The sequence below is a fragment of the Saccopteryx leptura genome, chromosome 6, assembly GCF_036850995.1.
Source record: "Saccopteryx leptura isolate mSacLep1 chromosome 6, mSacLep1_pri_phased_curated, whole genome shotgun sequence".
Taxonomy (NCBI): domain Eukaryota; kingdom Metazoa; phylum Chordata; class Mammalia; order Chiroptera; family Emballonuridae; genus Saccopteryx; species Saccopteryx leptura.
Window position 1 is genome coordinate 151,436,244 of NC_089508.1, and position 14,628 is coordinate 151,450,871.

Here is a 14,628-nt window from a genome sequence, read left to right on the forward strand (position 1 = left end):
TGTGCTACAGGGAGAGGGAGATGAAGCCCCGCAGGGAGGGTCCCACCCTCTGAGGGCCTCAGCAGGGGTCACAACAACAATGTCCAAACTCAAGGCTGGCCTCACTCCTCTGTGCACACCTCATGTTTGATGGTTACACTTTTTTACTCGTTCCCTCTCTTGACCTTACCCTCTCTCACCTTCTCCACAGGTGCCCCGTCAGTCACTGAGGACTCCTGTATGGGAGGAAACCAAGGGCTCTGACAGTGCTCTGGATGTCTGTCACCCTCCCCTCCTCCTGCCTGCCCCAAGGCTGGGGCTGGCTGCCAGGTGCTCTGGGCTCGGGCTCTGCCAGGCCCTCCCTTCTGTGGCCTGGGCCTCCCTCCCTGGAGCTCTGGGGCCTGTCGCTGAGGCCCTGTCCCCCTGCCTCCTGCTCAGCTGTCGTCAGCATCCTCGGAGGAGTCTTTCCCATCCTGGGAGGAACGATCTCTGGCAGGGTTAATGATTGCTCAGGGGAGGTGGAGATCGTGACAAAGTCTGTGAGTCGCATGCGGAAGGCCCCAGAAGGTGTCCACCTGTGCCTGCGGTGCCCATTCATCCTTCCGCAGCCCCTTCTGGGGCACAGGTAGGGGCCACACAGCCTTGCTGCAACAGGATATTGGGGTCAACTGCCGGGTGTAGGGCTGTTGGGGCCAAGGCGAGCTTTGAGGGTCCCACCACAGCTGGGTTGGAGCGCTGGGCACAAGGAGAGAGCACAGGTGCCGGGCCGAGCAGCCCTGGAGCAAGTGCCATCCTGGCTGCCAGGCCTGTTTTCACTGCAGTGTGGGGCCAATAACACCTCTTCTCAGGGTTTGGGAGGTTCCCTTCCTTCCTTCCAAAGCCTTGGGTTTTGGACCCACTGAGGAGTCTTCACAGGATGGGAAGAAGGCAGGGGCCCTGGGAAAATAAGCTAACCTGCCCGAGCCTCTTTCTCAGGAAGCTTCCTCTTTCTCAGGAAGTCATGGTGGCTGAGCCTGGATCCTCAGAGCTTGAGGAGAAAGCTGGGTTTTAACTGAGCAGTTTGGGCTCAGATCCTAGCTCCATTCTGACTGTGGGTGGGCTCTGTAACTCTGTGGGCCTCAGTTTCCTCACCTATACAATGGGATGGCAATAGTGTAGAAAGGAAGCTGGAGCCTCTGGAGCAGAATTGGGCCTGTGGTCAATGAGTGGCCCAGGTGCCACCTCAGCCAGCACTAGGAAGTGTCTGTCTGGACTACCGGCTGGATGGCCCGTTCCCAGACCCTGACACATGTCTTTACCCTGGTACACCCGGTGGAAACTTAGCTGAAGCCGGGGCCAGGCCTGGGCGTCCTCCCTGAGGCAGGGTCGCCTGGGTTGGGCACCAGGCATAAAACAGGTGCTGAGGGCACTTTGGGATCTAACTGATCCCAAACCGCTTGTGACCAACATGTAGACTCTGTGGCTTTTACCCTCGCCCCATTTCTCACCAGGGAAACAGGCTGAAGGAAACGGGATAAGGGCGTGCCTGGCATGGCACAGTGACTAAGTGAAATGCTGGAATCTGAACCCAGGACCATTGGACTCCATATCTGACTGCCCGTGAAACAGCCCAGGGTGTGGGCACTGGGGAAGCCCAGGCAGGGAGCCCAGAGCCCTGGGGTCCACATCCTTGCACCAAACTGGCTGGGCTGGTGCCCGCCCTGTGGGCACAGGAGTGGCCCATGTGGAGTCCGATGGAGCTCTGACCAAGGCTCGCTCAGGGCCTCCTGCTTTTAGAGCCAGTCTGGTTCTCACCCTCTGCCCTTGCTCTGGGTATCAATCACTCTCTGAGTGTCTCCAAGCCTCAGTTTCCTCACATGGACCCTGGAATGACCATACCCGCAGCCTGGGAACAGCTGTGGGAAGGGCATGAGGAAGCGGAAGTGAATGTGCCTTCAGTCAGAGGCATGGGTGGTGGCCTGGCAGCAGGGGTGGGACCTCCTGCTGGGGACCTGCGAGTGAGGCGGCCCCTCCCCCTCCAGCCCTGCGGAAGGCCCTGGGAAGGCCTGGGCTCCCCAAATCCTAGAACATCTTGGAGCCATGGGCTGTTGAGAGCTGTGGTGATGCCTCCTCCTATCGAGGCTGAGGAGCTGGGAGAGGGTAAAAATTCTCTGGAAAATGGCAGTTTTATGAATTATTATATTCATCAGAATCAAAGGGGAAGATGTTAGGGGGTTACATGAAATCCACTGGTGATAGATTAGGGAGACGGGAGAAAGAAGAGCAGGGGAAATCTCTGAATTTGGATAAAAAGTATAAACACATCTCCTTTTACACTGTTGGGTACATTTATAGCAGGACTCACCAGTGTAACAAGATATGTGGGCAACAAGACCACAATGAGGGTTCTGTGGTCTGTGCTCTGGCGGGAGACTGTCCCCTGAGGGGTCTGGAAAGTGGTTCACTCTGACATTCCAAAGCTGTGTTATCTTAGATGCAAAAAGACAATAGACAGGCTCTGTTAAGGTAAAGATTGACCTTTGTCAAGGAAGATACAGGCCTAGACATGACTGCCTGCATGACTCACTTTTAGTTCGCAAGTTATGATTTCGGACTATCCTATGTGGCTACTTTAGGTCTCTGAGTTTGTAAGGCCACCCACCATGCAGGCCTCCCCTGAGCTTGTCAGGTTTAATATGAGGCCCCTTTCTTGTCCTCACCATTCACTTCTTATCCATTTGCACCTGGTGTGGCCACTGCCCCTGTTGGGGTACAAGGAGCTTGGAGTCCAGAGGCAGGGTCACTGGTGCCTGAACATGGCTCCACGCCCCACCTGCCTTAGAGGGTGGAGAGACTCCGCACATGCCAGAAGGCGAGGTCCAGCATCCTGGGCACAGGGCACACATATGCAAGTACTTATGGAAGGACAACATAGGGTTGGACAGAGAGCAGGAGCATTCAATGCCACTGGCCAGAATGGCTTGTGTGGGAAGAGAGGCCCAGGACCTATGAGGACCTAGCCTGCCAGGCTGAGGGGCAGCAATCAGCCAGTGAACCGTGGCAGAGGTTTGAGCCTGGGTGTGGCTGTGCCCAGTGAGGCGGGAATGCTCACTGGTGGCCAGGTTCTCGTGTGCCTTCCCCCAGTGCATGCAGACTCTGCACAGTTTTCTCAGGTGACCGAATCCAGGGATGACGCTCTGAATCATAGGACTTTGGCCTCATTATGATCAAATGAGCGTGTTTGTAAAAGTCTCCGTGAGAAGGAGGAGGTTGTGTGAAACCTAGTGCAGATCCTGGCAGTGCAGGAAGGAGGAGCCAGGAGGAGCCCTGGGCAGGGAGTCAGTGAGCTGGCGTGGGGGCTTTGGGCAGGAGTGTTAGCTTCTCTGGGACTCAGGCATAAGGCAGGTTAACAATTCTTCCTTCCAGGGGTATGGTGAGGACTAGATGCAGGGAAAGACTGTCAAGACCCTTATGAAAATGTGCAGGGTCACCATGCTGCTCTGAGTAAGGCTTCCCGCAGCCCCCTGAGAATGGAAGGGGGGTAGTTGGAAGAGACTTGGATGAGCTGTGTGTGAGAAGGGAGCCTGGAGGTGGAGGACTCAGGGATTCCTGCAGAATGGAGTTCCTGATTGAGGCAGTTCTCCCTGACCTCACCCAGGGGCTCTGCAGGCACTGGGAGAGCTCTGGCCAACGAGAAAGGGTAAACTGGAAGCCAAGAAAGAGCGAGCACAGACTTCTAGCTTTGGATTCTGATCCCATTACTGACTGGGCCACTTTCCTTCTCCTCTGGTGCCACGGTAGGTTGAGGACTAAACGGTATGAGACAAAGTGCCCACCACAGCATGTGGCTGGGCCAGCTCCCTGCCGCTAGGGGCTGGGTCCAGGGCAGGAGTTCCCTGTCTTTCCAGCGGCAGACTGCACCAGGCGAACTTTGTCATGGTGAGGAGCGCAGGCTTTGTAACTAATTGTCCTGTGACTGCTGACTCACCTCTAAAGGAGGGGACAAAAGAAAACAAAAGAGGTGAGGAGTTAAGTCCAAGATCACAGCACAAGGAAAAGCCAGGACTAGCTGCATCCAGCCAGTGCACTGGGTTTGCTCACCCGGTGACACCAGCACCTACCATCGTCATCAGTGCCCAATTGCATTGCTTCTCCACTGTCAGCCCACCACCATGACCATCCCAACCCCGCACCATCCCTCTCCACCCTGTCATCACAGACATTACAAGCATGTCCATCCTTACTTCATATCACCACCATCACTGCTTCCATCCCTAAACTGAACTGCAGCCCGTGTCCCCAGCCCCGCCTGCACAGCCAGCTCAAGGACCGCCTCGGTCACTACCCTTGACCCTGACTGCGTTGCACCAGTACCTACCACAGCGTTGTCTTCATCTCACTGTGGACTGTGGCTCAGCACACGTGATTCTGAGGACTGAGGACGTAATGCCTCCTGAGCAGCTGGGCCCATTTGCACTTTCCAGCCTGGCCAAGTGTAGCCCTCCTGTTGAGTACATGGGCTGTCCCCTGCTCTCATCTCTGGGGACCTTGGCAAGCCAGCAGTTTCCACAGCCACTTCCCAAGGGGCACTGGTGAGAGCCACACTGCAAGGAATGAACAGAAATGCAGTCCTTGGCTTCATCCACACTCAGCCCACCCTGTCCTTGACCTCTGGTATCAGAGCATGGGCATGGTGATGGGCGCAGGGGAGAGCATGGAGCAGTTTCCATGGTGACTGTACTGGCTGTAGCAGTGATAAAGTGAAGATGACCCTGCAGGATGCAGAAGGAAGGGATTTGTATTTGCTGAGCACCTACTATGTGCCAGGCACTAAGCCGGCACATTTTATTCTCATCTACCTCATTCCTTCCCCCAACCACCTGTTAGAGTCATCCTTCCTATCTTACAGAGGAGGAAACAGGTCAGAGAAGGGCAGGCAATACCCAGCAAGACTGCTCTTCTCAGCCCTGTGCATGTGAGCACTTCAAACAGGGAGAACAGTGCAGTGTTGAGGGAATAAAGTTTGTGTCCCAGGGACCTGTGTTCAGAGCATGGCCTTGTCATCGAGCTGTGTGGCCTCAGGCAAGCCCTGTACTCCCTCAGTCTTGGTTTCTTAGCAGCCACCTCATAGCTGTAGGAATAAGGAGGTAATGGTTCTAATGTGCTTGGATCAGTGCTTGCTACATGGTGGGCTCTGAGCTCAGATCAATTTCAAGGTCAGTCTCAGGCTGGGGCTCTGGACCAGGCTCAGCTACCCTGCTCACCTTAGTTCCCTCTGACCCCTGCTTACCCTAGCACACCTGGAAAAGGGTGGGCGTGATAATGACCTGGGGAGAACCCCTGAATGGCGTGATGGGTGGACCTGGGTCAGACCACACAGGTGGGGCTCTGCCAAAGGAGGAAGGCCTGAGTACAGGTGCCCTTTCCCTGATGCCTTTTCCTCCAGGTTGCTCCAGACGTGATGGCATGGCTGAGGCTGTCCTGTCTACTGCTTCCTGCCCTCATCATGCCTGGTAGGTACCTCCCCTCCCACACCAGAGCAGCATTAACCTGGGGACCCCGGGCAGAACCCTCCAGAAGGCAGGGGCTCCCTCATCAGCAAACACAAAGCTTCAATGACCCAGCCCCCTGTTTGGCTGCCTGGGGAGGTCCAGGGAGGAATCCAGACCCAAGCGGGTGAGCAGGACTGAAGGTTGACCAGTGGGATCAATGTGGGCTCCCACAGGGCCAGATAGGGTTTCAGACGTCATAGGGGTGTTCACTATCCCAGTGCTGTGTCTCTGCAGTAGCAGCCAATGTGGCCCCTACGTTCCTGTCCAACATGACATTAGTGACCTTGCCAGAAGACCTACCTGTGGGTGAGTAACCATCCCTGTGCCCTGACTATGCCAAACCTTTACCCACAAGAGGGTTCCGGGGGCTCCCATGTAGGCTTGAAAGGAGTTTGTTCCAGAAGTTTGCTTTATCCTCTTCAGCATTTGGGTCCAGGGCCCTCACACAGCATCTGATAATCAGACTCCCATGTGAACAGTTCTCCTGTTTTCCATCTCTCTGTCTTTCTGGTTTCCCCAAGGAGAAAGTGTCCGTTGGTCTCATTATTTCTCTTACACTTCCCTCACTGGCTAATCTCCATCCACCCCTGCTTTTCCCTCCTTCCAAACAAAGAGAGAGCAAGCTTAAGGCTCAGAGCCCCTCACCACATCTCACCAGAGATGAACACCTTTGCTTTGCTCTTACTGCCTTTGTAGAATTACTTTGTATCTATGGCAAGGGAGATGGGTTTTCCATTTACAGCAGTAGTCTAATGCTTGTTTTTAGAATAAATGAAATAGTAAGTTGATCAAAAATAATGAATCGCCTGACCAGGCCGTGGCGCAGTGGATAGAGCGTCGGACTGGGATGTGGAGGACCTGGGTTCAAGACCCCGAGGTCACCAGCTTGAGCACAGGCTCATCTGGTTTGAGCAAAGCTCACCAGCTTGGACCCAAGGTTGCTGGCTTGAGCTGGTCACTCGGTCTGCTGTAGCCCCATGGTTAAGGCACATATGAGAAAGCAATCAATGAACAACTAAAGTGCCACAACGAAAAACTGATGATTGATGCTTCTCATCTCTCTGCATTCCTGTCTGTCTGTCCCTATCTATCCCTCTCTCTGACTCTCGCTCTGTCTCTGTAAAAAAAAAAAAAAAAAAAAAAAAAATCGTGTATATGGTAAAGACCATGGCAGCATGCAGGAGTGTATGATGTTTGGGAAACATCCTTTCAGTTGAAGCTATAAGGCTGGATACCTAATTCCCAGAAGGTGGGATATGGGTCGGAGAAGCAGAAATGATAGAGAACTGTATTCATTGGAATGTAAGGCCAGCTGTACATAATAGACCCCCAAAACAGATGTGTAAGCAAGATGAGGGTTTATTATTCTCTGACATAGCAGTCTAGAGCTGCAAAGTCCAGGGTTGTTGGAGGCTATGTTCCATCAGGATGTTCCCTGTTCTGCCTTCCCTAGAGTGTGGCCCTCATCTACATGGTTTATGATGCCTCACGCCACACCCCATTCCAGCCAGCAGGAGGAGAAAAGGCAAGAGGGCTCCCCCCTTTATCATAGGACAGACTTCAGCTATTACACACATTACATCTGCTCACATCTCAATGGCCACAACTTAGTCATGTGCCCACACTTAGCTGCAAGGGAACCTGAGAAATGTGGTCTTTAGTTTTGGTTGGCTGTGTGCTCGCTCAAAATCAAGGGTTCTTTCTGTTAGTCTGAGAGAAAAGGGATGTGGATATTGAGGGACATCTTATAGTCAGCAGAGTCAGAATTGGCGTCCCAGGTATCTAAAGTTACCAGATGAAGCAAGAGACTGCATCAAAGAAGTCCACTGGGATTCAAAAACCTGGGTATGGGTATAGGAGGAAAGGATGGGGGATGAGCATTGCAGCCACAAAGGCCACATCTATTTGGATGTGATTGCCAGGACAATAAAGTCTATTAAGGGTTATATTAACAAAGGTTTAGAGCCCAGGATGAGGGAGGTGATAGTCTCATTTATTTTACTCTGAGATGACACTATATTTTTCCCTGCAGGACTGGGCTGAAGTCAAACTATTTGATATTTATTTATTTCATTTATTTATTCTTTTTTAGAGAGAGAATGGGGGAGAAGCAGGAAGCATCAACTCCCTATTTATTTTTAAAAGATTTTATTTATTCATTTTAGAGAAGAGAGAGAGAAAGAAGGAGGGAGGAGCAGGAATCATCAACTCCCAATATGTGCCTTGACCAGGCAAGCTCAGGGTTTCAAAGTGGCCATCTCAACATTTGAGTTTGACATTTAATCCACTGCATCACCACAAATCAGGCAAACTATTTGATATTTATGAATGTTCTTTGTAGAACAGAGAAGTAACATATACATGTTAATGATATTTACACATATTTTCATACCTCTTTGGTCATATGTAAACACACACACACACACACACACACACACACACACACCTTCAAACAAATGTCGCAAATATATGTAACCCAAATGACCTCAAGACCTCCATTCTCCACGGTAACCCTTTGGGATGGGGACTCAAACTGTCTAAATTAAACAGCTTGAGTCCCCATCCCAGTTTCAGAGGCTGCTCTTATGTGTGTTCTTTTGGAGGCTGTGGCTTGACTATTGTTCCTTCTTCTTCCTGACCAGCTCCAGCCTTTACTGAGGGTTTGTGGAGAAGGGAGGAAATGATGGTACTCAGTAGGAAGCCAGTACTCACTGTCAGCAAGGGAGTGTCCACTCTGGCGCAGGTTCCTTGACCCCTACCTGCCTCCTCCTCTCCTCACCCCCAGGACCCTTGCAAACTCTGCCCTCTGTAGCCTCCCGGGAGCTCGTTACTACTCTACTGTTCAGAGCAAGGCACTTGGCTCCTTCTCAGCTAGACCAAATGAGGGTCTTTCCCTCTTTCATAACCACATGGCTCCTCTAAACCAAAGAGCAGTTTCCTCCTTCCTGAGACAAAGTCTACAACTCTCTTGGCATGCAAAAGCATTTCCAATCAGATTTAAAAATATGTTATTCGGGCTTTTTATTTTGAAGTACAGATTTTCCCTACTATCCAAAGTACAGTGTCCCTCTGAAGCCTTTTCTGAGCTGAAACGGCATTAAGTGGAGAGGCAACTACCATGAGTTTGCATGGAAAATGCTTGGAGCATTCCCAGACCCAAAATTCAATGCACATACAATGTTTTTATTTCATTATCACGATCAAAATGCTTAATTATGTCCAGTTATACGCTAAATGTAACCCCCTTAAAAGCTCTCTTAGGCTTTTCTGATACCTTAGGACACACCTTGCTAACAGGTGCACAAAATAAACTGAGACAGACACAGTTCAGAGCTGTAGGCCCCGTGCTGCAATGCTGGTGGGGGGGACCCAGGGAAGGTGCTAGGTGGGCCCCTCGCTGCGGGGCTCATGCTGCCTCCATAAGGCAACAAACACTGACCCAATTTTTATTTTTAAAAGTGAAAACCCTCCTTGGATTTCTTTTGGTTAGCAAAAACAGGTACTAATTAGGTATTTTGTAAAAGCAAAGTGATGTAAGGCAAATATGTGTGTAATATATGTGTAGAAAAGCACACTGGGCTCACACATGACCACCACGGGATCACGACACAGCATGTTGCCAACACCCCTAGTCCTTTCTTTCTCCCCTTCTAGTCACCCTGCCCCACCCTGTCCTTCCTCCCTAGAGACCTGTGCTCCTGACACTCAGACTGTGCAATACAGTCTGTTGGCAGGCAAACTTTTACTTACTTATTTATTTATTTTAATTTAGTGAGAGGAGAGGAGGCAGAGACAGACTCTCGCATGTACCAGGATCTACCTGGCAAGCCCCCTCTGGGGCGAGGCTCTGCCCATCTGAGGCCACTGCTCAGGAGCTATTTTAACTCCTGAGGCCAAGGCCATGGAGCCATCCTCAGCTCCTGGGCTCAACTTGCTTGAACCATTTGAGCCATGGCTGTGAGAGGAGAGAGAGAGAGAGAGAGAGAGAGAGAGAGAGAGAGAGAGAGAGAGAGAGAAGAGGAGGAGGGGAGGAGAAGCAGATGGTCACTTCTCCTGTTTGCCCTTACTGGAAACTGAACCCGGGACTTCCACATGCTGAGCTGATGCTCTACCACTGAGCCAACCTGCCAGAGCCCACTTAATTATTTTTCAAGTAGACTTTTTAAAAAGCATTTTCTCCCTGATACACTTTTCTATGCCCAAGGACACAGGTACACAGGGAAGGATTTACACACACCACCGCCTGTATTTCCTTTGGCGTAAGGTCCCTATTTGTTTGCATTTTGGCATTTCGGAATCAGGATATGTCTTGTAATTGTGGTAGTCACTTATCACAGAGTGACCCCCCCCCCCCGGCAGTGATTAAATTAGCAGTGTGTCTTATACCCAAGGAATAATAATGCAGACACTGACATCTTTTTAGCAGAACATAAGCCAAGCAGTCTTCCTGGAGGAGGGGGGCTTGATGAGGAGGAACTGTGACCAAGCTTTCCAAAGAGTTGCTGAAGGAGCTGGGGCTGTTTGAGAAAAGAAAAGCAGGCTTGGGGCACCATGCCAGGCCTGTCCCTGAAGGGCTGTCATGGGAAAGAGGAGGTGGTTGGGTTCTCTGAGATCCTCAGCAGGGCACGGGCCCCATGGCTGCATGTGACTATTGTGGCACTTCTGCCCTGTGGGCCCCTTTCTCCAGAAAAAATATGTTAAAATTGTATTTTATGGCTACATTGGTGTGAAGGCAAATATGCAGGCTGGACTATAATCATTTCCTCTTTCCGATTTTCAAATAAATTAAACATTCTTGTGGGACCCTAAAAGTATCACGGGCCCTGACCATACCTCTTGGGCCCTTGTACTGAATGGTGGAGCCCCAGGGACCCTGGGGGGACCCGAGGGAGCAAGCACAGCTTAACGAAACGGGGCAGGCGCTTGCTAATGAGCAGCTGTCTGACAGCTTGGCGGCACAGAGGCAAGGACCTTCTGTGTGGAGGTGGTACAGAGGTTGGATGGGGCAAAGGAGATGAGGCTGGGGGCACATGTGTGGATTTGAGGAATCTGTAAAAGTTTCTTTCAGGCTGGAAAGACAATGACCTTGGGATCACCTAGCCCCCCAATGTTTCCAACACCTGCTCTGCCCAAGGGTATGCTCTGGGGGGCTCGAGAGACCAGCAGCAGATGCCTGATTGAGCAGAGTGTCCTGGCAGCTTTTGGGCAAGCCCCCAGGGTGAATGGAAGACTTAGCAGGGGCCCAGGCCCCTCCAAGGGTCTTCAGCAGCCCCCCACCCTAGTACCCTAGTACCCAGCAGCTACAGCCAGACACCTTAACTCCAATCCTCTTTGGTCTTCTCAAAGAATCTTAGGAGGGCAGGTCCTGAGGCCGGGCTGGGGAGGGGAGAGGCCTGGGTAACAGCCCACCCCCCTGAGTCCCGTGCAGTTGGGTTCATTCCCCCAAAGGAAAGCAGGATGCTGTGTTCAAGGGGCCTCTGAGTGGGTGCTGAGTGACAACCACCAAACCTGATGCCCAGGACTGCTGGGGCCGGAGCCCTGGGACCTGGAAAGTTCCCAGATTTCTGGGCACAGAGAAGTCAGGTGCCCTAGCCTAGCCTCATGGGCAGCTTGGCCAGGCCAGTTGTGAAAGAGGTGGCTGTGGACCCTGGGCATCCCCTGTCCTGTCTCTAGGTGCTGAGGCCTTCTGGTTGGTAGCTGAGGACCAGGACCAGGACCCTCTGATCTATGGGATTAGTGGCCCCAAAGCCTACTTCTTCACTGTCACCTCAGCTACTGGGGAAGTGAAACTGGCCAGCCCTCTGGACTATGAGGTAAAGGGCAGTGGCCTGGGAAGGCCCCGTGAGGGGAACAGGGAGATGTCAGGGCCCTGGGAGCCCGTGTCCTGGTGGTGGGTGCCCTGGCTGTGCTCTCACTGCAAGCAGGGTCTCACCTTAAACCCCGTCTCTCCTCCCGTTGCAGACACTGTACTGGTTCACAGTTAACATCTCCGTGAGCGACGGTTACAACAATGCAGTGAGTTGTGGGGTGTTCAGGCTGGGCTAGGGGTTAGAGATCAGGGGACTATGACCCCCTCCTGACTGTGTTTCCTGCCTTAAAGAAGAGAGCCCCAGTTAACAGAAAAGAAATTGAGTGTTTATTTTATCAAGGTTATACTTGTCCACTTTTTGTTACACAATATTACCAAGATTTTAATATTTATTATACATTTATTTTAATGATATAAAACATTGTTTATATTATAAACATAACTGATTATGTTATTAATTAATACACATATTAATAAAAAACACATGCCAAATACCTCCCTACTCAACTCCTGAGGTGATCTCTTTCTGCTCCTTTGGCTGAATGTGTTGGAATTGATGCTCATATTTCTAAATACTAATGTGCCTTGTGTCCATGAAATTTGAGTGTTATGTCTTTATAACATATTTCCTCAACCCTATCCATTAGAAAAAAATCATTTCATTGATTTGGATGTTTATGAATACATTATCTTTGTAAACATCTCAAAAACTGCAGATAAAGGTCAAGTCCTCTCCCAGCCCACTTCCACCTGAAGTGTCCACTGCCCTGTGTTTTTTCCTGCCCTTTCTAAGTGTTCATATCCACCCCCTGTCCACAGAAGGATGGTCGTAGTTCTGTGTGCATTTTCTGATGCCCACGTGAAAGCCTCCTGTACATATAGCCTTGAACTGCCTGTCCACTCAACTCATAGCTTGGGAGCTCATTCTGTGTCTGGGCTTGAGTCCCGGTCTTTCTCTTCCAGCAAGGGGCCCAAGCATGGTGCTTTAGCTGGTCTGTTCTGATGGACATTTGGGTTGTCCACAGCTTTATACACTGGCAAACAAAGCTAACATGAATATCCTTGTAATAGAACAGGCACATTTTAGATTTTTTAAAAAGTGACCTAATGATGTCTGCAATTTACACTCAAATGGTTCAGTAAATATGGAGAGAGAGAGAAAAACCAAACAAGGGGCGACCCTGGATGAAAGATATATAAGGAGTTCTCTGTACTAGCAAATTTTCTGGCATTTGAAATGGTATCAAATAAAAGGTTACCCCATCACCTAATTGTCTATCTGAGAAACTATGTCAGCTTGCTCTTCCCCCAGGTGCTCCTCATTTTGTTCTCTCGGGAGCCTACAATTTCTGGGCTTACCTGGGCTTTCTCCCCACAGGCGGTAAGAGAACTTCAGGTGATCGTGGAGGACAGAAATGACAACGCCCCTGTCTTCAAGACCACCAATTTTTCCACCAGCATTAGCGAGGTAGCATCTGCCTTAAGGGCGCGTGTGTGGGAGACATGTATCCTAGAAGCTCTTCTCAGAGTGGGAAGGACCAGAGGCAGCCAGCTGGGGATCCTGGAGGGGAAGAGCACCTGCTAGAAGGGGCGGCTGCAGGAACCAAATCGAGGGGATGTTACCCCATGAACAATAGGTACAGCAGCATTTGGCAATCATTCAGACCGGATTGGGATTCTTTTAATTATAAAAGCATTGATTTTCTTATGTATCTGGAAAAATTAGAGGTATATCTAGATTCATGGCCAGATCCAGGTTATTCAAACCATGCCATCAAAAAGAGATTTCTCGCCTGACCAGGCAGTGGCGCAGTAGATAGAGCGTCGGACTGGGATGCGGAAGGACCCAGGTTTGAGACCCCGAGGTCGTCAGCTTGACCGTGGGCTCATCTGGTTTGAGCAAAGCTCACCAGCTTGGACCCAAGGTTGCTGGCTCGAGCAAGGGGTTACTTGGTCTGCTGTAGCCCTATGGGTCAAGGAACATATGAGAAAGCAATCAATGAACAACTGAGGTGTCGCACCGAAAAACTAATGATTGATGCTTCTCATCTATCTCCGTTCCTGTTTGTCTGTCCCTATCTATCCCTCTCTCTGACTCTCTTTGTTTCTGTAAAAAAAAAAAAAAAAAAAGAGAGCTTTCCCTCCAACTCTCAGCTCTGCTTCTCTTGTTGCCTCCTTCCTGGGGTAGGGAGATAGTTCTCCCTTGTGGGGATAAAAATGTCCCCAGCAGCTCCAGGATCTCATCCTACCAGCTTTGCAACTTCAACAGACTCTTTCTCAGTGGTTCCAGCCAAAACCCCAGGGCTGACTCTTATTGGCTCATTTTGGGTATGGAATGCACTGATTGGCTAGGTCTGTGTCATGAGCCTTGCCCTCTAGTAAGGGGAGGCAACCTCACTTGAACTGCATGAGTGGAGAGAGGTTCTCCAAGGGCTCCTGATCAGCAAACAACACCACTCTTGTACCTTTATTACCACGTGGCTTTTGAGACCCACGAGGTTAGGTCTCCATGCAACACCAGACTTGAGGCTGGTGAGGTCCAGACAGTCATTCAACAGGCTCTGATGGAACACCTACTGTGTGCCAGCTGTGTCCTCGGTGCTGAGGAGAGCTGGTGAACGAGATAGACCTGGTTGCCCACTTTCAGTTGCTCACATTCTAGTCAAGAGCACAGACACTAATCAAGGAAACATTAATTAAGCAGGATTATTTCAGATGGTGTGAAGCTCCATAGAGCTTATAAAACAGGGCAAAGTGAGAGCAGGTGACTGAGGAAGGGCTGCTTTAGGTTAAGCAGTCACAGAAGGCTTCTCAGAAAAAGCAACATCTGAGCAGAGACCTACATGGCGAGAAGAAGCTGGCTATAGCATGCTCCAGAAAGGGACACTCCAGTCAGGGGAACAGAAGATACAAAGGCTCTGAGATGGGGATGAGCTGCGTGTTCTGGGCTTAGCCAGGAAGCCAAGGTAAAGTGAGGGAGGGGAGGTCAGAGAGGTAGGCAGTGGCCCAACCTGGGAGGGCTATGGAGGCAGCATGGACTGTATTCTGACTGGTATGGGGAATCATTGTAGTTTTAGCACAAGACCGATGTAGCCTGATTCATGATTTTCAAGGATCTCGTTGGCCACCACTATGTGAAAATAGGGTGTGGACAGGAATTGCAAGGCCGGGTCTCAGGCAGCAAAGGCCTTCTAAAAAAACCTTCTGCGGCCCTAGCCGGTTGGCTCAGCGGTAGAGCGTCGGCCTGGCGTGTGGAGGACCCGGGTTCGATTCCCGGCCAGGGCACACAGGAGAAGCGCCCATTTGCTT

At 50.8% G+C, this 14,628-nt stretch overlaps 1 protein-coding gene across 2 annotated transcripts in view; it reads left to right on the forward strand.

The window, feature by feature from the left end:
• Positions 1-499: 499 nt before the first annotated feature.
• The window catches only part of CDHR2 (cadherin related family member 2), a 33,940-nt gene continuing 19,811 nt past the window's right edge, over positions 500-14,628 (forward strand). The window contains exons 1-6 of one of the 2 annotated variants that reach the window (XM_066388371.1): positions 500-604; positions 5,405-5,471; positions 5,745-5,816; positions 11,184-11,323; positions 11,472-11,525; positions 12,698-12,787. In XM_066388371.1, coding sequence (XP_066244468.1) covers positions 5,420-5,471; positions 5,745-5,816; positions 11,184-11,323; positions 11,472-11,525; positions 12,698-12,787 — 408 coding nt within the window. In that variant the 5' untranslated portion in view covers positions 500-604; positions 5,405-5,419. The remainder of the gene's footprint in view (positions 605-5,404; positions 5,472-5,744; positions 5,817-11,183; positions 11,324-11,471; positions 11,526-12,697; positions 12,788-14,628) is intronic. The other variant, XM_066388372.1, reaches the window with a different exon arrangement.